General features: G+C 35.1%; 1 protein-coding gene across 2 annotated transcripts in view; it reads left to right on the forward strand.

Moving 5' to 3' along the window:
• The first annotated feature begins 2,604 nt into the window (after positions 1–2,604).
• Positions 2,605–25,008, forward strand: part of LOC140158965 (protein unc-13 homolog B-like) — a 144,519-nt gene continuing 122,115 nt past the window's right edge. For both annotated transcript variants that reach the window (XM_072182264.1, XM_072182265.1), the window contains exons 1-2: positions 2,605–3,052; positions 9,720–9,749. In XM_072182264.1, the coding sequence (XP_072038365.1) occupies positions 3,031–3,052; positions 9,720–9,749 (52 nt within the window). In that variant the 5' untranslated portion in view covers positions 2,605–3,030. The remainder of the gene's footprint in view (positions 3,053–9,719; positions 9,750–25,008) is intronic.

The following is a 25,008-nucleotide window of genomic DNA, read 5'->3' on the forward strand; positions in this document are numbered from 1 at the left end:
TCACATAGAAACTAAAAAAACTTTCAATGACCCAACAGTTAACTAGATATGTTGCTTCCACATACGAGGGGCAGTCAGTATGTTTTAAGAGTGGACTCGTGACGTCATATGTGGATTGTTTTTACAGCATTTCTCAATGATTACATAAACACTGTACCTTTGTCTTTCAAACAACACATGCAAAAATTATATCACACACATTATTACGTAACAGCATTAGCATAAAATCAATGGTCTAGAGTCACCTGGTGAAATTGAGTCGTTTTTGTTAAGGGAAATGAGAGGCTGAAATGAGGTATTGTTGTATTTTTTATATTTTCTCGGGAATTAAAGAATGGAGAATGCTGCCTTTTGGAACAGTAATAGAACACAAACTACCAGTTCATTAAACCATGTTTGTTGGGCTGTAAAGGTTTTAGTTTGCTTAAAATGCATGGTCAAATATGTCTTATTTTTGACAAAAACAAGATTTTTCTTTCTATACAAATCTTGATATTGCCAAAAATAGCAAACGTGGAAATTTAATTTTTTTGGCCAGTTCTGTTGACTAATCTCCAAAAATTTAAACGGGAGACTCCCTAGAAAATATTTGAATCCATGTTTAGAATATAACTGTTATTCTACCATTGTTACATTTATACAAAAAGTAGTGGTACGGAGAGAGAAGCCATCGTTTTAATAAGAAATTTATTTTTAAAACTTTTCTGTTCATTTTCAGGTTGAGATCATCCATAAAAATTCATATAAATATTTAAATTAAAATTTTCATAGCATTTTGTAATATTTTAGGCCCTATTTACATGGAATTTTGCCATTTTCGTGCATTTCCACCATGTTGTATCGGTCATCCTACCTACGCATGCGCAGATTATTGTTTGATTTGCACCAGTTATCATCGCACTGAGTATTAGCTCTCACACGTGACCAGTCATTATATTTTAGTCTGTTTCATTTTGGAGATAATTAATGTCATTTGTAATAACTGCTTTTTCATTAACGCCATTTTTGCAGAATAATTTTGCTTCCATTCAAGCCCTAAAGTTGTTGAAGTTTCCAGACTTCCCATTTCCACCACAGTTTAATGACAAGTCTCATATTTTATCAAATGCAAACTGAGGACCTAGTGTTTATTCCTGCCGAAAACTAGCCTTATGCCCCTTGTACTTTCTCTGTTCTCGGACATTTTAAACACGTGTCTTTGCTGTAATTTAAAAAGCCCGCCTTTTTGAGTGATTTGGCAGTGTCCCTAGTAGGCCTATATTGATTTTATGCTAATGCTGTTACGTAATCATGTGTATGATATAATTTTTACATGTGTTGCTTGAAAGACAAAGGTACAGTGTTTATGTAATCATTGAGAAATGCCATGAAAACAATCCACATCGGACGTCACTAGTCCACTCTTAAAACATACTGACTGCCCCTCGTAGAAGTCTAGTCATGTTAATACAGTCCTAGCTAAAAGATCTTTTATCTATATGATGATCAATGATAATATTATTAGATGTAGCCTTTATATTTAAAACAGAAAACTGAACTTTTTACAAATTTGAGAAAGATTTTTAAACTTGGATAAACTGCACACAAACGCACTTTTTTTAAGTTGAATATCATATGAAGTAATGTTACATTTTCAATGAATTTATTTGCTAGACTTGAGCCCACTCCTCGTTTCCCTTTAAGTACAATTGAAGAGCTTAGTTGCAAAAGCCCTTACACCCACCTCTGGGTGAAATTGAGTTACTGACATTTACACATTTTGGTAGTTGTTTGACCTTCATACCAGCTTCCCTTCCGGAGATATCGTATATTTCCCGTTTGGGAAATCTTAGGGAATTTCCGGAAATCTGAACTTAAATGAATATAGAATAGGGTTTTTTTAATAAATTTTTTGATGTATGATAGTAGCCTTGAATGTTCTTTACCCATTAAAACCAAAAGGAACTGTTTTTGGGTCACTATGTTTGAAAAAAATCACTTTAATTCAAATACTAACTCAAAAAAATGCCATTTTGCCGAATTAAAAAAAGGAAATGAGATATTTAAATTTTTCCTTTTGATTTTGAAGACATTAGAAGTTACATAAAGTAGTACAAAAACTGGGCTCGAATTTGATTGCAAAGGTGGTTTCTAGAAAAGGGGTAGACCCTAAATTTATTTTGTTGCAAAAGCCCTTACATCCACAAAAGGCGCGATATACCGGTATAAAAAGAAATAATAACATAAATAGGAAGGCTTGAAAATCGTACCAAACCCAGGGCCTCACCAAACCTATTCTATTAATTTCTATTCATCAACACTTTATTCAAACCAAAATTAATTAAATCGAACAAGTAATAATTGCACAATTAAAAAAGCCGTGGATGTATTGCCTTTTGCAACAAAACTATCTCCAGATGAATCTAGTCTTATTTTGGTTTATAAAACAACCTGTTCTCCTGTGCCATCTCTTGCAGGTCTTTAGCGCCACCATCCAGCTAATTGCAACCTCATCATCAAAATATCTAGAGTGTTTGCGATGACACCGTGAGTAAAATACATTGCTTTGAACCGTGACGCTCAGGTGTTAGCATGCGACTATCATCATCTTATTAGCGAAAAATACTGTACTGTTTACATACATCGAGCCCCATCTCTAGCTGATGTACATTCTACTAGCATTAACATTTTATGGTTAGCCAATTTCACGGCAAGGTATCTGCAGCGAAAGCCTTGGATAACTAATGAGCAACATGGCGACGTTTTACTCTATCGTCAAGCCGGGTTAGGATTATATGATAAGGTTTTCAAGCTTAATATTTTCGTCTATATATTTTGATATTCCTTGGGAAATGATATGGATGATCGGATAGTCGCACAGTGCCAATGGTAAACAACACCGTGAGACACCGGCCGGCTTTTCAGGGGAACAACTGACCGGACTGACTAAAAATCCCAGTACTATACAGGGAACAGGGTAACCCAATTGTCGACTAAATTGTACAGACGCGAATAATAATCATAGCTTCCAACGTCCAGGCACGAAGAAGCATGGCACTTTTATGTGTTTGTGGTGAGTATAAAATTGTGTATTGACATCATCATAAACACCTGTTTTATGAATTGACAGTAGTAGATTTCGTTACTGGTTGTCATTTGTTGCCAGTGTGAAATTTCATCAAATGACATGTATCATTTGCTTTCTACCTATATATTACCTATATTACAATGTCTGAGTGGTATAAACCTATTGGTTTCATTTTAGTAATGATGTGTTCATATCGTTCATATCATATCATAGGGGTATTGTTTTTAAAAGCGAAAGTGCCTTTTTCTCCCCGGTTGATCTCCATCATTTCTTGCGAAAAATAACACAGGGTTTGGTTGTTTCTCAATATAACCCATTTCTTGACCCATATCTGGATAGTGCAGGAATATAGTACCGGGTAATACCAAAGTACTGTACTGTAACCCTGAGGCTGTCCCATCTGAATACATTCAATACCGACATACATACGGTACTGTACATTGTCTTTATCATTGTCGTCATCTTCATTGTCATTGTTGTCATCAATCATCATCACGATATCGATCACCTGATCAACATATTAATGAATGATCATCATCATAAATTCACAAAATCATTTATGATATAATCATTGTATTGCATCATAATAGTGATATTGTCATAATAGGCCGATACACCAGCATCATCTTGAATCACCTTTGAACATCATCATAAATTATCATTGTCATAAATCATCATCATCATCATCATCATCATCATCATCATCATCATCATCATCATCATCATCATCATCATCATCATCATCATCATCATTTGATGCTGCATAGGATCCCGGCATAGGATATTTTCATCAGCCACTTTAAATGGATTCAGGCCAAAAAAAACCCCAAGTATGTTTCCTGTAGTGTGCAGTGCGCGCATTACATGTACGTTTTTGACGGCTTATTTTGCGCATTTTTTTTCACAAACCAAAAAAAACCAGAAAAATCACAAAAAATATATAAAACACTAGTGGAGTAAACATTTACGCATAACAAACGAGCGTATGGTAGTGAAAAAGTGCTTGAGAAATCACACATTTTTTTAAATGCTTTTTTTAATCTGCAGGTTGAAAGGGGATCATGAATATTCTTGAATATATGATTTTTTGTGTGTGTCGGAGAGACCCACTATAAATTCCCATTCCAATTTGCAGCAAAAAAAAGGTATTTTTGTCATTTGAAGACATGGATTTTTAAAAAAATGCATTTCGCATTTGACTTTTTTGACCTGCTACAGGAACCCTCATATGTATTTATTATTTTTAATTTAAACACCACCAACACCTTAGCATTTGTATAAAGATTGTAGTTTAAAATTAAATCTGGATTCACTGAGTGATATCCAAAATTACTCTCTTAATGGGTATTTTGTAATCCACAGCCACATCCCCATCCCTCCACTTTTCTCAAAAAAAGTTATACCACTGGAAACCTAGCTACATAATATTAATGTACAAAAAATTTCTTGCAGATTAATTCGTTTTGCAAAAATACTGTCTAATTTGAATTATGTTATGGTACACCAGAACGAAATTACAACACAGGCCTATGGAGCAGTGTAATAGTAATCAAGCATAACTCGCACATATGCAAAATGGGAATTGAAATTTTGGGAATAAGCTTTTTGTTGATATCTACTGAAAAATATCATAAAAAGAGGATGCTAGGATCACGAAATACTCCTTTAAGGGGGTACTACACCCATTGATTTTTTTTTTTTGCATTTTTTTGCATTTTGTGAAGAAATTACAAAAAAAATTGGACAAAGTGGTATGCAAAATGAAGGGGCAAATCTTCTCGTTTTATTGGTGGCATCGTTATCAACGTAGCTTACATGCTTTTAAAAGTAGAAGCCAAAAGGTGGTACATCACTGATGATTTAAATTCACTTCATTTTGGAACGCTTAATATCAACGGATTTCGTTAAAATTTTGGATATGTGTTGCTAACACGTTAGGGAAATAAAGTTGATATGTAAAATGGGAATAAGTGGTTCCTGATTTCTTTTATGACTTCATGAACTTGGTGCTCCACAACTATCAAAAAAGGAACTGGTTAAAATGCTTCTATTTTCAATGTTGAGCTATATTTTGTATTTTTAACTTGCGACATTATTTCACTGAAACTTAATTAAGCCATAGGTAACAGGTTACCACAACCACTACTACAGCAATGTTGAAAAAAATTGTATTTCTTGTCACCTATACCACCATATTGGGTAGTTTTCCGTAAGCTTAGCTTTTGTGATTTTGGTAACTATTTTATATTTATTTGTGAAATCCATCTCAACTAGGCATTCTAAATTGTACTCACCATTTACATCCCAAGGTATATTAGTATATCCACCTTGCACTTCTCGATATATATCCAGTTAAAGACAGAATATCAAAATTATTCCTCATTATGATACATTTTGTATCACAGACTCTCACATGTGTATTCAAAATTGATGCTTAAATTTGACCTGAACCAATTGACCTATAACCTGACATACGGTGACCTAATAGCCTTTTCTTCTCCTAACAACACATCAATAACAACATCAATATCAAATTGACTAATGACTATGCATCTATTGTGTAAAGTGTTTATTTAATTTATTCAGTGTTATATATTTTGCAAGCACCACTAGATTTTCTATAGAGAGTATAACAAAGGATTTAATGTATTCTATTCATGTACCCTACTTGAACATGTTGAAAAGAATAAATTATGGTTTGTTATGAAACACGCATCTGAGTTACCAGGATACGGTAAACAAAAAATATATAGGGCTAAAATGAATACTATACAATGGTTTAAAAACACCTTTTTATTTATTTTTTTAAAATTTTTATTTCACATGATCCGTGCATATATCGCCTCGCTATAAATGAAAAAATATTTTTTTAGACCAATCAAACCAATATATGGGTGTAGTACGCCCTTAAGTCTGAAAACAGTGATTTTGGATAATTTGCCAATCGGGAAAATCTCACCAATACCATTATTACCACCTACATCTATGTGGAACCATTTGCTAATGCGATGATGACAACATTTTAAATCAATATGACAGTTTATAAATAACATGATAATCAAAGTTACAAATGTATATCCTATATTTATTTTGTGACATAATTGTTGATCCGACCCCGATCTTGTCTGAGAAAAATCCTGGGTGTTACTAGAAGGGACAGGATTAGGAACACCTCAATCAGAGACACCCTTGACTACCAGTGCACTGTAATGAACAAGATCCGTGCAAAACAGCTGTCCTACTATGGCCATGTGAAAAGAATGCCTCCATCCAGATACCCTAAAATCGTATTAGAAGGAAGAATCCCAGGAAACGACCTAAAGGAAGACCCCAATGCGCTGGATGGACAACATCAAAGCAAACTGCAGTGCAGTGGGAATCCAATCCGTAGTAGAAGCCGGTCGGATGGCAAACAACAGAGCTGAGTGGCGATGCGAGCATAGTGGCTAGGCAGCTATCTCCAGGACCTACCTGTGTCATGGGAGGAAAGCTTTAAGAAGAAAGAAGAAGAATTGTTGTACATACTGTATAAAATTGATATGACTTTGAGCAAAGATAATTCAGTTGTAAGGTAATACCACAGACAATAAATCATATTTAGGCCTAAAAAATTGTTTTGATTGGTGTAACATAAAAAAGAAATTAGGGTAGGTCGTTTTTTGTTTTGTTTTTTGTTTTTTGTTTACTTTTAAAGCTGTAAATTGTGTTTGATAAAGCGCTTAGAACTTTTTATTTTTTTAATGTTTTTTTTTATTTTTTACCCCTCCCAAAAAAAATCGGGTCGGATCTAATTTTAGGGTCGGTCAGGTTAGGCCAATCAATCATATTTTTATGCCTTATCATTATACATGCCCGGGTATACATGTAGGCCTAGATAATTTTAAATTCAGAATTTAGGTGGATTTTCAGTAAAAAAACAACTTTGCAGTCGTCATCTTGTTGATCCAATAATTGAATTAGGCCTATAGTATCAAAATATAAACTTGGGCCAAAGTCAACAATATTGTGAAAATGGAATTGAATTTGCTGAAACCCTACTATACATTTTGTTGTTGGTTTTGGATACAAAAAAGCTGTGTTATGGTTTCATTTGTAAAGATAAAAGGCTGCGTTATGCAGGATTCCTTTTTTTTGTTGCATTTTTTCTAATGACAAGAAAAAGTAAATTTACAATCGTCCAATGACGTCATTGGAGGCTTCGCGCTGCATGAATGCAGTATAGTAGTAGAATGTTCATGTTTAACTAAATAATTTGCATTCTTGCATCAAAATGTACAAGATCTATAAATTTTGTAGTATTTTCAGATAATATGTGGTCCCAGTATAACTTTCAAACGGGTTCAGTCGTATTGATGTTTTTTCATTGAAAATTCACTTTAACCGCCCGCTTTGGAAAAAATGCAACACCAGTGCGTAACAAAACAGTATGTAAGTAATAGTAATATTGGAAACCAAAGCAGATGAGCTTTTATCAACCGACCAATTCATCCTCCTTATATTTGAACCCCAAAGGCTGCGTTCACATAGATGTACATGTATACTGTATGCGGTATTCACTATACGATATATGCTCATTCGATCAGGCTGAGTTCACATTGGAGTATACTATGTGTACTCACATGCTCATCAGCCTGATCGAATGAGCGTATAGCGAGTACCGTATACTTCTATGTGAACGCAGCCAAAAAGAGCAATAAAATGTTATAAAGCCTAATTGGATAAAAATATTTTTGACAGATCAAAGTTATCATTGACAGATCTATAATAATAGCACTTGCCATGGTTTGTGACTTGCTATAATGACAGGTGCAGTGTCACACACACATGGTATCAATGTGTGATGCATGAATAGATCAAACAAAATGACAATTGATATTGATTGGTTTATTCCCAATAATACTAGATTTGTAAGTTGTAATTAAATCTATTATTAATTAAACAGGATCTTTGAGATGAACATTAAAAATGAAAATAAATTTCATAATATCATTGATGGTCAGTTGTTGTTTTTCTTTTAAAAGACCACTTTTTGGTGCTGGTGACCAGCTAGTAGCCATTTAAAATAATTAAAAAATGTTTTGTGAGCTAAATGTGCTCAAAAGACTTATTACTTTGGTGCTAATTAACATGTTGAAAATACCAAACTGCTTGAATTATGTTTTTTAAAAGGCAACCTTAAATACTTAAATGCTTGTTGGTACAATGTACTTTTGACCATTGCATTGGTGCAATACATGTAGCTGAAATTTTATAATTTGTAAATGTATACATTGTATCCTAAATTTTATGTTAGCAAAAATACACCCTATATCATCCATTTTGCAACAAATTCAAATGCTTTTCTAATTATGGAAATTTTCATTAAAGTTCAATACTTGTCTAATCTCATTCCAGATAAAATAAACTAAAATAGAAACAAAACAAATAATGAACCATTACCACTGTCAGGTAGGCCTTATACTGTATACTGGTATTTTCACAGAGTTTTATTTTCACAAATTTTTCTAGTGGGTACGAGATATGAAATTATATTTGCACATAACTCAAGTATCAATGTAACACAAATTCTGTAAAATTATATAATTCAATATTCAGAACTTTAAAATAATAATTAAGAAATTATTTACGCAAAAATAAGAGTGTATAATCAAAGCCCATTACAAGAGCCTCGTTTTGCACATGTGAAATCCCCGTATGAAAAACACATGGCAACAACTTAGTGCACGCATGTTTATTTATAGGCCTACATCAGCAGGTGCATTTTTCTCATCTATGGTAACGCAGGAAATAAGCAGCAAATTATAGGAAAACAGAGTGGGATATGAACCAATTATCAGTTGAATTATTTAAAACTATTGTGTCCATGCGGTAAATAGAAATGTTGCCAGTGCATTCATGTATGAAATAAAATGTTTTAAAGGGGTGTGGTCTGATTTTATAGTGTTATGTTTTCTATCTTACTTTGAGGCCTACCATTACATTAAAAAAATGGTTTCCAAATTTTGAGTTGTATTGCTCCGGCAGTTTTGATCAAAAACATGGTTGGATTGTCAACCATGCATCCTTTAAATGAACATCTAGGCTAACAGACTTCCCAGCACATACAAAAATGTTTTTAGAACATAAAACTTCATATGTGTGTTTTGGATTTGGGCAAAATGTTGTAATAACATAATTGAAATGTTGATTTACAATAGTTGGCACTGTCAGTGGTTCCCCCAGAAATCCCCAGGAAGAACCCAAAATTATGAAACTGTCCACTTTTTGCTGAAATTTTGTGCAAAATTTCCCCCTCCCCCCCAGGCAATAGTACTTTCCCATTTTTTTAAAACAAAATTCTGTGATATCAAAATTTGGCAACATTTGGGGATTTTTTCCTTCTTTTTGAAATGAAAATCCTTGATTTGCATAATTTTTGTATTGAAATTTTTAATTGTAATCATATTAAATCCAGTTGCCCACCGGGCTTGTCGGTCTGTGATCTTGGTTGCCCAGCATCAAAATTTTGGTTGTCCATGGCAGCATGGCAGCCATTCTGCAAGCCCTGTTGCAGAATGCCAATTCAATCGTAAGTAAAATGAAATTAAAATAATGCATGTTTTCTCAAATCGGCTAAGTATATAATATTTTGTTTGTCTTCTTTTTCATACAGTGAAAAAAGCTGTGTTGGAAGGCCCACCAGGTAAGTTGCATGAGTCAAAGAATTTTGTTTAAATCATCTTTGGTTTCCTGTGTGTTATGAATCTATCTGTATTACTTACAAAATGTACATTTTTTAGCAGTCACAAACTCTAGTTTTCACAGTGTGTTGTAACTTTACGCATTGTTTAAGTTACAGTGTATGATGTACAATGACCTCTATCAGCTATCTGTATTCCTTTAGTTTTTGATCATACTTTTTTTTTTAATTCCGTGTTCCCTTCTTTTCATTCATATGAGAGAGAGGGAGGGAAAGTAGAGAAGGAGAGAAAGGAGTTAGGGACTGTTCACAAACACTTGCAAGGGGGCCTGATGCAAAAAAAATTTCATCGCAAAAATTTTGCGGGGGCCCCCCCTTTTCAGACCTCAAAAGATTTCAGGGCCCCCCTTTTTGACATGAAAATTATGGGTCAACCCCATAGAAAAGCATATTTATAAACTTAATTTTTCCAGAAAATTTGTGGTCATTTTTTTCAGGGCCCCCCTTGGGAGGGTCAAAAATTTTCAGGCCCCTCCCCTTTTTGCATCAGGGCCCCCCTTACAAGTGTTTGTGAACGGTCCCTGGCTTCAGTTTTATTGAGACACCCTGTATCGTTTGTTTGCTGATACAGCATCTTTAATTTTTACAAGAAACCACTTCATTATTTCCAACATTGTTGCAGATATCTGAAAGACCTCTGAATCAATACTACAAAATTCCACTTCACCTTGCACTTTAGGAATGATGTCAGTGCTTTATGATGTTGTACCATAAACGTGTTGACGAACTGCTCATGATTGTATTCATACACGCAAAAAAAATATTTTGAAATATAGGCATGTTGGAACCCATTTGAATAAAATATGAGTGACTTCTTAAAAAATATCCTGGTTCTTAAAAATCTCATGATTCTCAATGATTCTTATATATCTCAATGATTCTGATAAATGTCATGATTCATAAAAAGGTTACAAAACTTGTCATTTCCAATATATGAGGCATACAGGCAAAATTGAGACCCTTTGTGCAGTATTTAGATGACATTTACAAGATAAATAGATATATTTTCCCATCATCATACAAATGTATTTGATACATTATACTCTGCATTATACCCACTTGTATCCCCAAAGATGTGGGTGTATTCAGTATTGTCATTTCAAGGATACCTTGGGAGTTTATAGTCAAGTTCAATATAGATGAGGAAGGAAAATGGAATGAATTATGGCAGCTGAATGATTTCTTGCTCAAACACCCACATCATTTTGCTCCTCAATAGTAATTTGCTTTATTTTTTTTTAAAGGAATGACCCAATAACTTTTGTTAATGACAATATTTATGAGGGTATAAGTCGGCACTATTCATCCCCCCCCCCCCACCCTTCTGAACTATAAATAATGTCCTTTCAGCCAGGTCCCCTATTCCTGATTTCTGTGGGTATGCATGCTTAGCATCAAATTTGACAAAATTGGGGGTGATTTGGACAGGGATTTGGAGTGCAGGGACATATGGCATAGTCAGGGCCTTTCACAGTCTTTCATTCACCTTCCATGATGTTTGGTCATCATTATCAAGGCACTTGCCAGTTTGAGTGGTCAACAGGCCAATTTACATGCGTAACTGTGTAACCTAACAAAACTATCCTGGCAAATTGAAATTATTAAGAGCAACGATTGATCAAAGTATGAGTCTTGACTGTAACTTAAATTCTTCCCTACCCTAACCATAACATTAATCTTTATGCTTACTTTTACCCATACCATGTCCCCGTGACCTCAAACCTGTATCCTTAACCTAATCGTAACTGTATGATCCCCAACCCTAAACAAAATTGTACCAAGAAAAAAAAAAGAGGAAAGGCGTAATAAACCTGGTCAAGATGGTGGTTAGTGGTTGTTTGGTAAATTCAGTGGTTGTCTCTGTTTAGTAAATCATTATCATTGATCTAAATGCACTATTGGACATTATCTCCATGCCACATTACATTAGCCATGTTCAGACTACAGGTAACTCATTGGAAAGATTGTAGTTGGCTATCTTCGAAAGTAGGCTCAGAGGTAGTGCCTGTGTAGATGCACTCATTTGTTAGTGAGATAAGCAAAGAAAATTTTAAAAGGAATTTACTACTAGCGCCAATGTGTGTTACTCCGGCGGTTGTAATACGGTACAGTCCTTTGATGTGTGTGTATGTGTATCCTGCATGCCGTGTACATACTGTGTTATGAACATCGCATATGTGTTCAACTAATATTTCCATAAACCGTCTTATTTTAGGTGGTTTATTCAAAATCTCGGATTTTGACAAAACTACAACACTTAAAGTCTTGATTTTTGCAGGGTATCTTTGTTTGCTTATGTACATTACAATCATGTAAAAGCAGAATTTAAAAAAAATTAAGGGCATCATCCTCAGCAAATGCTACAATATGTCTTTAATGGTAAATGTAGCATGTGGAAAAGTGTTGCTGTTCAGGTAGACTGAAGTTGCTCATTGTATGTAGATTTACCATGGATAGTAAGTTATCATGTGAACATGGCTATTAATGTGCTAATATTTGAATCTACCATCACAACATGCTCATCTATCAGGACAAAGTTCTTTAACCCAATACATTTGTACATTCATTGAAAATTTGGGTACAAAAACTCATACTCTGCAACTTGAGGTCAAATTTTGCACTATGATTGTTTAATTGAGGTTATTGAACTATGCCATTGGGATGAGGCTATTGTGGTCCATAGTGCATGATGATGGCCTGTGGAGATTCAACATCCATTTGGCAATGCAATCATTAGTGTACAGACATTTAAATATTAGTATTTATTTTAGACCATGGTCCATTAAATAAGAAGATTGGCATAGTGAGACCAGACAGCCTGTTATTATGATAATTGATGTGAATAAATGGATGGACCCTGTATTCTATGCAGAGTAAATGGACATTTATTTTAAGTCTTCCTTAGCCAGGCTAGCCCAATCAGTATGGAGCACATGCTATACTTAATGGGCACTTTTTATTTTAAATATACCAAGTATGAAAATACATACATATAAATTATATCAACATTTAAAATGATAATATTGTATCATATGTATGCATATATTTGGAACTCAAGGAAATAAATCAACATTTTTAAATAATAATATTAAATGGAACCACGAATCAATTAAATATTTACCAAATGAAAGCAATTAACATACATACAACAACCATTGATAAAAGTTGAAACCGACATGTAATAATAATTCAAAATGTGCCTTCCTTGAGTTAGATACAATTTTGTATACAATTATAAATAGTATGAATTTTAAACTACAATTACCAGATCAGGCTTTTATACAATTATCATGCCATTTTGCTGGTAATTTTGAGATTGAACATTATAAACAATGAAAATACTGGTACTCTAAAAAAATACCAAAACAACTTGATTTCCATTGGGTGTGGATCGGTTTAGTTTTTTCTTCTCGCATAAATTATTTTGACAGTGTAAATTACATTGTGTAATGGCCCTCTATACTACATTGGGCTATTCCAGAAAATAAACGACCACCCCTATAGAGGGCAAATCTGTATAATTTTAGAAAGAAAAACCTGGAATTCCAGAGCACATTTTCAACATTAGGCTGGAATTCCAGCAGTTTCTGCTCTGTTTTTTATTATAATTTTCAGTCACCATGAGCAAAAAAGTATGGAATTCCAGACAAAATAAGCTGCCTAAAAGTCTGGAATTCCAATGCCCTCTATAGGGGGTGGTAGTTTATTTTCTGGAATAGCCCATTGTAGTTGGAATATATCAAGTATCTTATGTAAAGCAATTTACATGTATTTGTTGATCCTAATCTGTTTTAGTGAACACAGATGTTTACTTTGGTTTGCAATCTTAGCAACCGAACTATCCTTTGATGTGAAGAGCGTTCAAGAGCCTCTAAATGTCTTGATATAGGATGTTACTTCCCGGGGGCACACAACTTTGGAAGTGACGGGAATGTGCGGACAGCAGTTTGAAACTAGGGGTCTTTTGGTGAGAGCCTCTAGACACAAAAAAGGGGGGCTCTTTCAGTGAGAAGGTTCAAAAGATGGGATCTTTCCGTGAGACTGGGGAAAATCTTACCAAAGAAGGCAGTCATTCAGTGAGACTGGGAAAAATTTTGGGTCAAAATATAAAAGTTGATACAACATTTTCAAAAATTTTGAACAATTTGAAAAAAAATAATGAAAAAATGGTGAAATTTTCCTCAAATGTTTGAAAAAAAGGGAGTCTTTTGGTGACAGGAAAACAAAAAAAGGGGGTATTTTGGTGAGAGGAAGTTCAGAAAACAAAAATGGGGTCATTGGGTGAGAGGGAGTTGAAAAGTGGGGGTCAATGACATCCCTGTCACCCATTTTTAGTGGGTGCCCCCCGGTAGTTCTTTTGGCAAATGGGATGGCAGGGGCTATATTTGTCCAGTTTGGGCCATGAAACAAAAAATCTAGTGTACTTCTTTACATTAATTGATCTTATAGGAAACGAGTTAAGGAAACCAATAATCGACAAGGACAACAATAATATACTGCTTGATCCCTCTTTCAACAATATTTACAATGATCATGGTTACCCCACTGGTGAGGGGCCGGTCATTGATACTACTACTACTGAAATAATAGAAATTGTCTTGAGCGTATTTTAAAATTAGGGCAACATATGCTGTCATTGACACTGGCTACCTGTGACAAGACTGTAGGAGCCAGAATTCTAAGTACTTCTTGTGTATCGATTGAGACCTTCAAATGACAGAATGATGTGTCCTGCCAAACTGTACAGGTGGATTATTGACATTACGTTTCATTACCTGAAGAGAATTGATCAAAAATTGAATTCCCTCCTGAGGTTGGTATCTGTCAATGAGTTGACCACATCACCAGGCTGTCATTATAGCTAGATGCATGGGTCAATGAGTTACATAAAAATGACCTTGTGTGGTATTTGGTTCCCAGAATGTGAGTTTTGTGGTTAAATGTTGATCCCTCACTACAAGAGAGGTGAGATATGATCAAATCTCTCCAGGTAACAAAACGTAATGATGTATTTTTGTATACTACTGATAATATTCTATAGCGATATGGCCTCATCTCATGCAGCTCAGTACAGATCCAGGATCTGTGATCTCACAGGCCTCATGTGTCTCATTGATGTATTTTTGTATACTACTGATAATACTCCATAGTGATATGGCCTCATCTCGGTACATATCCTAGATCCAGGATCTGTGATCTCACAGGCCTCATGTGTGTCTCATAATTAGTTAAATGGCATCACATACAGTTATTGGCACATATTGGCTGACAGTGACAAGCAAGTGAACTAGAATCTGTTCCTAGTGACATTGGGTCTTGGAGCTAGAATTCAAGTGCTTCCTGTATATCAAGTTCTTTTGACTAGACTGAATGATGTCATGTCAGAGTATGTATACTTGTAGACCCCGTTATTGATACTACAGGTACAAGGTGGCCTCATCTGTACCTCATGAATACAAATATAATGCCATGTGCAGTCATTGACACTGGCTGCCAGTGACAAATGCATGTTTTGCATTAGAACTAGTTCTTACAGGAAAGTATAATAAAGACAAATAAAGAAAACAGTCATTGTGCTTACATGTAGCAATAAGAAATATACAAGTAGGAAGAAGAAATTTTTGTTTATCAAGACAAAATTATGACAGAATGGAATTACAGATTGTTGCTGGAGTATGGGCAGAGAAGATGTATGCATGGGGTATCAAACTTTTCAGCACATTCACGTAGTGCTGTTGATATTCTTCTGATGTTAAAATTTTGACCACATGAAAGTGTCATCTTGCTGAATCATGATGATGTAGCAACTTTCAGTCATATTTATGCCAAAAAACAAAACACCCCCAAATAAAACACCCGAACCCTAAACCAAGCCAACCCAGAAACAGAATAAACAATAACAAACAAATAAACAAACAAACAAAATCTGGGTACAATTACCGAATAGGGTGCAACTTGCTAGAATTAAGTCCAGTCCTCGTTTACAGAGTTTAGGGTTAATGGTTGGGGTAGGGCATTCTTGTAATAAGACTAGTAGAGTTGCACCCTATTCGGCAATAGCTCCAAAATCTGCAAGTTGAAGCTCAGCATTTAGACATGTGTATCACATGACCTGAATGGGTTAATAATGCCGCACATGTAGGACACCACCCCTTTCTTGTCAGTTGGCCTCTGTGCCTTACATGAAGAACTGTCATTGACACTAGAAATGCAGGAGTAACAAATATACAAGTTGTTTAGTTATGTCACCTATGATCATTGTATGATTTCCACTTCATTTGGTATGTGCTAGACTGGTTGCTAAGTGCTGAATGGGTTGATATTATTTGTTTTAAACAAATCCAGTAATATGCATACAGGCCTTGCAGAATTTTAAAATGTCCACTTGCCAGATGGATTAATTCAACATGGTCAACCAGGGTTTACTTAAATTCACAAATTACACATATTTACGTGTTCATATCTGTCATTTAAAATCCAGATGCCTGCTGGGCATGTCGGATTGTCGGCATTAGCGCCAATCCGGCTTGAAATGGGGGAGGGCAACCAGCCAAAATTGTTTAAAAGTGGCTGGAAAAGAACAAAAAATGGATCATTTTGCCAAAAGGTGGAGGGCACACGTGCTCCCAGTCCCCCCTGGATTGACGCCTATGATTGTCAGTATTGTTTGGGTTGCCTGATGGGCGATGGCAAAATTTGGTTGTCCTGGGCACCCGGGCAAGCCATTCTGCGAGCCCTGTATGCTTACCCATGTAGTGAAGACGGTGGACACATCAGGGAGAGCTATATTCTATATTCATACCAGACTTTGGAAAATTATTTTGAATTTTCTGTTATGATTGAGTGCAGCAAGAGAAAATATACATGTATGGCTTCGTTATTATTTGTCTATGGCTTCGTTATTATTTATCCATTATTTACCACTGCAGGGGTTCCCAATTATATATATTTGCTCGAGGGCTATGGAGGGGCAAACTCATTTTCCAAGATCTGTGTTTGAGGGCCAAATACACCTTGTTTTGCTATGTTTACTCTACATTTCAGAGCTGTGCAAGGGCTAACCACAATTGGTTGGTGGGCCAGATCTGCCCTGCGGGGCTAACTATTGATAACCCCTGCCCTGCTGTATAGACCAGCGCTGCTAAAATCATCAGCATGAAACAAAAAAGATAAAAATATGTTATTGTATAAATTCCCTCTTATTTTTTTTATTACTTAACCTTTTTTACATTATCTTTTCATTGCTGTCTATAGAAGGTAGCATAATTCATTATTGTATTTTGAATTTTATTTTTGTTCACTGAAGATGTCAAATAGATGCTGTCAAAATTGTGCAATATTTTATAATTTTATAATTTTCTGTCCTCTGAAGATAAACCAGCTTTAATACTCTGCGTGCTAGCCATGCGCTTTGACAACGGACAAGTGTTGAAATATTTTCTCAAAATATCAAGAGCTATCTTAAGAACTACTGAACCAATACTAGGCTTGTTTGTACTCATTTTAATGCATTTTTCATGCTGATTCCAAATATGGTCATGAAAATTTACATTTCTGAAATTTTTGAATTTTTAAAAAATAATTTGAAACTTTTCGTCTGCAGTCGACACCCGTGTGAAGAGAGTTAACTTTATGCTGTCTATGAAAAAATAGGCTAGGTCATGTACAATTATTGTATTGCTGGCTACTGAAGATGCATGTAATTATCCTTGCTGTCTGGTGAAGTCAGCTTAATTCACATATTTTCATTTTATTGCCATAGAAGATAAAGCTTAATATAATGCTAATTTCAATGCTGTCGACTGAAGGTAGTCTATTCGTGTATTACCAAACAACAGGTTATTTTTGCAGGGTAAATTTTCATTTTTGTGGATTCTTTTATTCACAATTTGAAAAAGTTTGGTGAGTTAAAATCATTTTATATGGTTCTAAATTCAGGATTAGGCCTATCTGTTTAACAGCGAAAAGCATGAAAATTACCCCCCCCCCTCACCCCCGAAAATTTCCTGTTATACAGTAATATATGCAATACTGCATGTTTTATAGCTTTTTATTAACATGACCTTATTAGTTAGTGTATTGTAACTTTTTGTTTTATTGCTGTGTACTTGTGGGATGCCAATATTATCATTTTATTTACGTCTACTGAAGATAGCAGGTCATATTGTGTATTTTACTGTATTATATTATGGAACTCACAATCATGAATCACAATATTTTTAACTGTCAACTTAACCCTTAACATGATCAACCCCCATGCAGTGGCGTAACTGGTGGGGAGGGGAGGTTCCCCCAATATTATCATTTTATTGTAACTTTTTGTGTTTTATTGCTGTGTACTTGTGGGATGCCAATATTATCATTTTATTTACGTCTACTGAAGATAGCAGGTCATATTGTGTATTTTACTGTATTATATTATGGAACTCACAATCATGAATCACAATATTTTTAACTGTCAACTTAACCCTTAACATGATCAACCCCCATGCAGTGGCGTAACTGGTGGGGAGGGGGAGGTGCCCCCCCCCTGCTAAGCAATGACCTTATATTTTTTATATTTTGGTATTGGTACATCACATGACTTTGGTACACAACAGTCCTGTATCAAAAAAATTGGGGTTAGCAATTTCTTGTGTACCAATTGTCTGGATGGTAGAACCATACTATATGTATGCGGTGTGTTTGACAATATAGATTCATTTATACGGTATGTTGTATTTATTTTAAAGGGTGATAGACAAATGGACAAAATTGACAAAGCTAGTCCAGTCATTATATTTGCTGGCAGCAAGTTTTCAATAAGCAGGAAATCATGTTTCTCATGTAATATGGTGCCATGGTATGTGGTATAATATCGTGACTGCAGGACATTATAAAGTGTCACCATAAATGATCAAAATTGTAGCGCCAGTCTCGCCAGACAATTCATGTAATTACAATCTTGCTAATGGTAAATATGGCATCCCACTTCTTGGCAAACACAATGCACTGTCACTATTGACTGCAAAGTGTCGATTAACAGGAGTATGCCATAAGCTTCTTCAGACAATGAGATACGCAGAAAGGGAGTAATGAAAATAAAAATATAGCGTTTTATTAATTGGTCACAGAAGAATAATGGGAAGTCTTTGTAGAATAACTGCCTGCACCTGGAGAGATTTGATTGGCTGATTATCTGCCCATACATCACATGCCACCACTTTGTTTGACTTGAAAATGTCTAATGAAAATGAAACTCATTTATATCATATTTAACATTCTGATATGATATCACATTGCAAATGCTAAGGGTTTTATATTGCAAGTTATATCTTGCAATTTTTCAACTACTAACAGGCTAGTTAGTATTGCAAAATGTTTGTTAGTGTTATTAATTAGTTCAAAATGATTTCAATGAACTTGAAGACCACACAAATACAAGTTGTATAATAAGGACTATAAAATGCAACAAATGTGCACAGAAAATGAGTGGAAATGTTGTTAAATTGTCAGTGGCAGCGCCAGGCAAAATCAACAAATTGTGTGCAAAATTACTGCAAAAAGTGGAAATTTTTGTAATTTTGGGGTTTTTTTCTGGGGGCAACAGGGGGGGCAAGAGTTCTGACTGGGGGGACATATGCCCCCATGGCACCGCCACTGTAAATTGTCCTTTTCTGCTTCTTTTTTCAGCTTGAGGTGTTCACTTGTATTTGGGTATGCGTGTATATTTGTGTGTAGGGGTGCGCTTGCAGCAAGCAATCAACATAATCGTCGGCAGGCCATCTATATAGCCCTTGTGTTGTTCTTAATCCACTGGCCAGCCATCTAAAGCTGGATCACTCAGTCCTTACAGCATGTCTCGAAATTTTTATTCCCAATGATAGAACAATGCAGTACTAATTTTGTATTAAATATTATTATTCTTTTGCTAGATGAAAAATGTATTATTCTGTTTTGCTATAGATGAAGCCAGCTCAATCCCCTTCTTCTTGTTTATCCTACATGTGTAACTGGAAATAAACATTAAAATAATTACATTACAATTATTTAATCAATTAAGAGAAAAGGGCCAAAACCCTGTTTTTTGTTGTTTTTGTTTTGTTCACTAGAAAATAAAAATTGGCACAAGTCTCAGCATTACAAAATTTTGAGTAATCTTGTGCCAATTTTTTATTATAAAATAAGGTGCTTTTACCTTTTTTCTTTCAAAATATTCCATTTCAACTTTCAAACCCATGCAGTGTTTTAGACAGCCCACGGACTGGATAGCCTATGAGCAGCACAAATTGGGCCATTTCATTTGAAATATACACTCCCTCTGTGGTAGATATAGCTAAAGTCCTTAGCAGAAGGAGTATGGGTTTCAAATAAAATAGGCAATTGGGTAACTTCCGTTTGAACAACTCACCGCAGGTAAACCCATATTACAGGGGAGTATGGGTTTCAAAATAGTTAATCCTAACCAAATCAATTTTAAAAAAAAGCTCTCTCTGTGGAAGATGTTTCTTAATCCAGTGGCGGCACCAATTTTTTTTCAGGATTGGGGGAGGGGGCATGGGGAAAAATGTATTTCGGGGGGAAAAAGTGTATTTTGGGGGGGGGGGTCAACAAATTGTTGTTTTTTTACAGTGGGGTGGGGCAAGAGTTTTGACTGAGGGATATTGCCTTCAGTGGTGCTGTCACCAGCATTCGAAATAGGGCCGGTCAGCCAGCCATTGGCCTGTAACTTTTTGGCCTGGCCGGTAACTTTTCTGACTGGCATCTATAGTTGCCGGCACGGCTGGCCGGTAACTTTTTAAGGTCAAGCCTGGCTGGCCTGTAACTTTTTGAGGCATATTTCGAACACTGGCTGTCACTGCTTAAATTTTCCACGGGGGTATGGCAAATTGCAAGTGGAATAGCCCCATATTGCTAATGCCTTTTCATCCACACAAGCAATAAAACAGCACATTTAAAAGCAGTCAAATACAAGGCACATAATTTTGCAGTGACCCGACAGTCTGCTTTATTTACAGCACAAATACTCAAGTGTTTTGATGAAAAATAATAGATTAAAGAGACGGTGATCTAAAACATCTCAGGCTTCCTGGTCGATATTAATAAGTTGAAGCAGGAGAATATTACTGATGCTGTGGTGTTATTAAATCGTTTTCAGTGGCGACACCAAATTTTTTTGGGGGGCACTGATTTGACAATAAATATAAGTTATTTGAGATATATGTTGCCATACATCTATGACTATATATAAAAATGAAATAAAATATAAAACTGAATTTTTTTTGATTACATGCTAATGTTACAATCATTTTAAAGAAGAAAATTGAATCCAAACGGTTACATTTCAGCACATCACATCAAAGCTCCCATTGGGCACCCCATTCCTTTTTTAAGGAATTTTTATTTAGACTTACATCCAGGAATACTGGTACACTGAAAATATAGAAAAGTGGTTGTTTTGAACACTCAATGTTTTTGTTTATTTCTCTGTACCTATTCTAGCACTTGTAAGTGAAAAATATTTTTTATTATCCAATTATTTTATGAAAAGTCAAATCAAACAAATGTGTTGTTGTTTTTAAGTTTGAAAAAATTATATATAAATGATAATTTATAAAAATTTTTGAGAATAATTTAAAATTAGCTTGTTTATTTCATTTAGGGTAAGCGCTTTTGAGGAACTTCCTCATCGTCAGCAGATGTTGTTAGCTCTGATGTTTCTTGGAAAGGGCTAGAGACATCTGAGCAATTCTATATTTTTTTTCCTTTTCAACACATGTTCTGGGATGTGTGTAAGTGTTCAAAAAGTGTTACAGAAAAGGTGTTAATTGGATGTTCCAGAACACTAAAAGTCTTAACACATTTTGGACACCATATTGAGCCCGAACAATGTTCAAATTCAAAAATTAAACACAAAAACATGGGCAAGTGGTATTCCAAACATGAATAACAGTGTTCATAGTGGTGTTCCATATGAAAGGCCGGGATGAAAGGTATTCAAAAGGCCCGGCCCCCAACTCAACACAAAAGTTGACAACCATGAGAGTTACCAAATTGCGCGGAAAAGGGGTTATTTTTTTACCAGTAGCAAGGACCTTGAAATTGGCAAAATAGGGGGTATTTAATTTGTACTGTCCGTGAAATTTGACAGTGAAATTAGCATAATAGGGGTATTTAATTTGCACTGTCCGCGAAATTTTGATAAAAGGGGTATTGAATAAATCCAGAAATTTTATGTCAATATTTAGTGTCATTGATAAGGGGTGTTTGAAATTCTAATCATTGAAAGCGGGTGTTTGAAATTCTAGTCATTAAAAACCGCAAAAAAGGGGTTGTTTTTGGCCATATTTGTCCTCGATTTTGCATGAAAAAGGGGGTAAATTTTATGAAAAATCATTGCAAAAGGGGGCTTTTGAAAGATTTGGTAACTCTCATGGTTGTCAACTTTTGTGTTGAGTTGGGGGGCCGGGTCAAAAGGTGATACAAAATGTGTTGGGGAGGGGCTAATGAGAGGTTTATGCATAGCCCCCTGTCGTAGCCCACTCCTTCTCTGTATGCCTTTGATATTGATGAATGCTTATGGCCCGCCCAGCAGATAGCCTATATAACTCAGAGCACATCCAGGCATATAAACACTGAATAAATAGCATAAAATATGTAAATAGGAATGTTAGCCCTGTGAGTTTTGTTATGTAACTGGATTCTTCCTGTTCAAAGCAAATCTAAGCATACGGTATGAATACGGCAAGTTGAGAGCACTTTGGGAGTTCAACGTATGCTATGCTCAATAAATGGATTTTGTTGTACCCTCCTCTGGGAATGCTTTCCTCTAGATAAGTATTGGCGTTTTTTTCCACACTTACGAATTACCTATGTACATTTAGACCTAGAGAGTGTTGTGTGACACGATGCTCTCGTTTTCTGGATTTGATGTAAAATTGTGATTATTTTTATGGATCAAGTATGCTTCTGGCAATAAGCCAAATCTGCATTAAAATTTGCAATGCATTGTGGGACAGTTTTTGCAGTTTTGGTATACATTGAATTCTGCCCTATTGGGAAAATTGTTGTTTGTGTGTACAAAATATTGTTTAAAATGTTTTACTAGAATAAAAAATGAAAAAACAACTAACAACATGGTTATCTCGCAAATTAATTACGTAAAATAGATAACATTATTACAATAATAAGTGAATAAATTATAATTAAATCAATTTCCCCGATAGGCATAGCCCGCATAGGCGTAGATCCCGGGGATGGGGGGATAAATCCCCCCAATATTTTGCCAGGGGGGATGATCCATACAATCACCCCCCTAATGTTGACTCCTGTATGTGGGTTTTTGACCAAATTTACCTCATATTTGGCCATATTAGGCCAAAAAGTACCATTTCTTGTGCCCTTCTCGCAAATATATTCAACTTTTGCACCATATTTCATAATTTTAGCTTCAATATGGTAAACATTTTTGCGCATGTATTCATGAGTCACATGATAATTAAAGTTACAATAAAATGAGACAATATTTTTAAAGAATTTATTTTGAGTTATTTTGGACAGAAGAAGTGATCAAATTCTGTTATTTTTCCTTTTTTTTCAGCAATGGCAAAAAAGTTGTATCTGAGGAATCATGCCTCCAACTTTATTTCAGCATAGTTTCACATGTAAAATGTACAAAAACTAAATATTAAATAAAACAATGAACAGTAGATGATATGCTGCAGACGACTAAATATGTGTTCATATTATCATATTCTGTATGTCTGCTATCCTTAAGGTGGTACTACACACCTTGATAAATTTGTGTCTATTTTTGCATTTTTCTTAAAAAATTATAACACACTGGCAACAAAAGTTATGTATATTATAGGGGCAAGGAATCCAGTTACTACACTGGAATTTCAGTGACTCAAGTCAAGCGGTACGCTATTTATGATAAGAGAAGAGGTACCACTAGAATGTACCTCATTTCTTAACATATATAATGAACCACTTGTCTTGAATCACTGGAATTTCAGTGAAGTAATTGGATTCATTGCCCCTATAATATACATAAGTTTTGTTACCCGTGTGTAGGTATTTTCTGAGAAAAATGCAAAATTAGTCACAAAATTGATCAGGAGGTGTAGTACCACCTTAAGAGATAATAATTACCTGAAAATATGAAATGGTTTATAATTACCGTCAATCGAACCAATTAAAAATTCAAATACTGATATCATAAATGATTGCTGTAAAAATTGTATTCGGTTTCACTGTGATGCCCTTCTATCAATATTAATATAATATAATCACCAACACATATGAATATATTATCCTCTGTATAATCAATATTGTGCCTTGAACCATGTGATAACTTATGCCAATATTTTAGTGATAAAAAGTCTCACATCTGGACTAATAATTATTATTCGTTGGCAATTCACCATTGCTCATTTCCCATAATGCACCTTGCCTCTAAACGTCTAAATATGTCATGCATAAGACTGTTAGTAATTTGTAGCCTTCAATTTTTTTATACAGCTTATTTAGCCAATTTGCCAGTAAAGTGTTAGGTGCATTGTAATCCACAGAATTAGATAAGGAGAACCTGGACTCCCTATACCACAACATTACAATTTGCCAGCGAAGTAACTCCTTGGTAACTGGATCACACAAATTAGTAGTACATGTCATAGTCTTTGTATTGCGATCATTTCGATCGTGGTGCACAGATTTGCCACACAGATTTTGACAAATCAATCTCTTATACAAGACCCCGGTACCCCAGGTCAACATAAAAAGTGGTAACCATGTGTGTTCTTCCTTTTTTCAAAACCCCCCTTTTCACTGATTTTTCATTGATTTTACCAAATCACTGACAAAATCAGGGTAAAAATACCCCTTTTTCAAGGTTTTCAATGAGAAGATTTCCAGACACCCCTTTTCAATGACTCCAAATATTTTAATATATTAAGTACAAAATGTGCAAGTATGAACATTACTTTGTGTCTGTTGTACTCCCGCAAATCGGACTTACCGCCGGGACTTACCGTTGGCGAGATATGGACCAAAACGTATATTTTCAATGGTCCATAGCCATAGGATTGTATATTTTCTGTCTGTCGACAGACAAAAAAACCCGGGACAAAAAATACAAATCGAATATATTTGCCGATATCTCTGGAAAGGGAATTTTACAAGATTCCTTTGGCAATTACACAGTATGTATGTAGGGCTGAAG

Source organism: Amphiura filiformis, chromosome 8 (assembly GCF_039555335.1).
Source record: "Amphiura filiformis chromosome 8, Afil_fr2py, whole genome shotgun sequence".
NCBI classification, from domain to species: Eukaryota; Metazoa; Echinodermata; class Ophiuroidea; order Amphilepidida; family Amphiuridae; genus Amphiura; species Amphiura filiformis.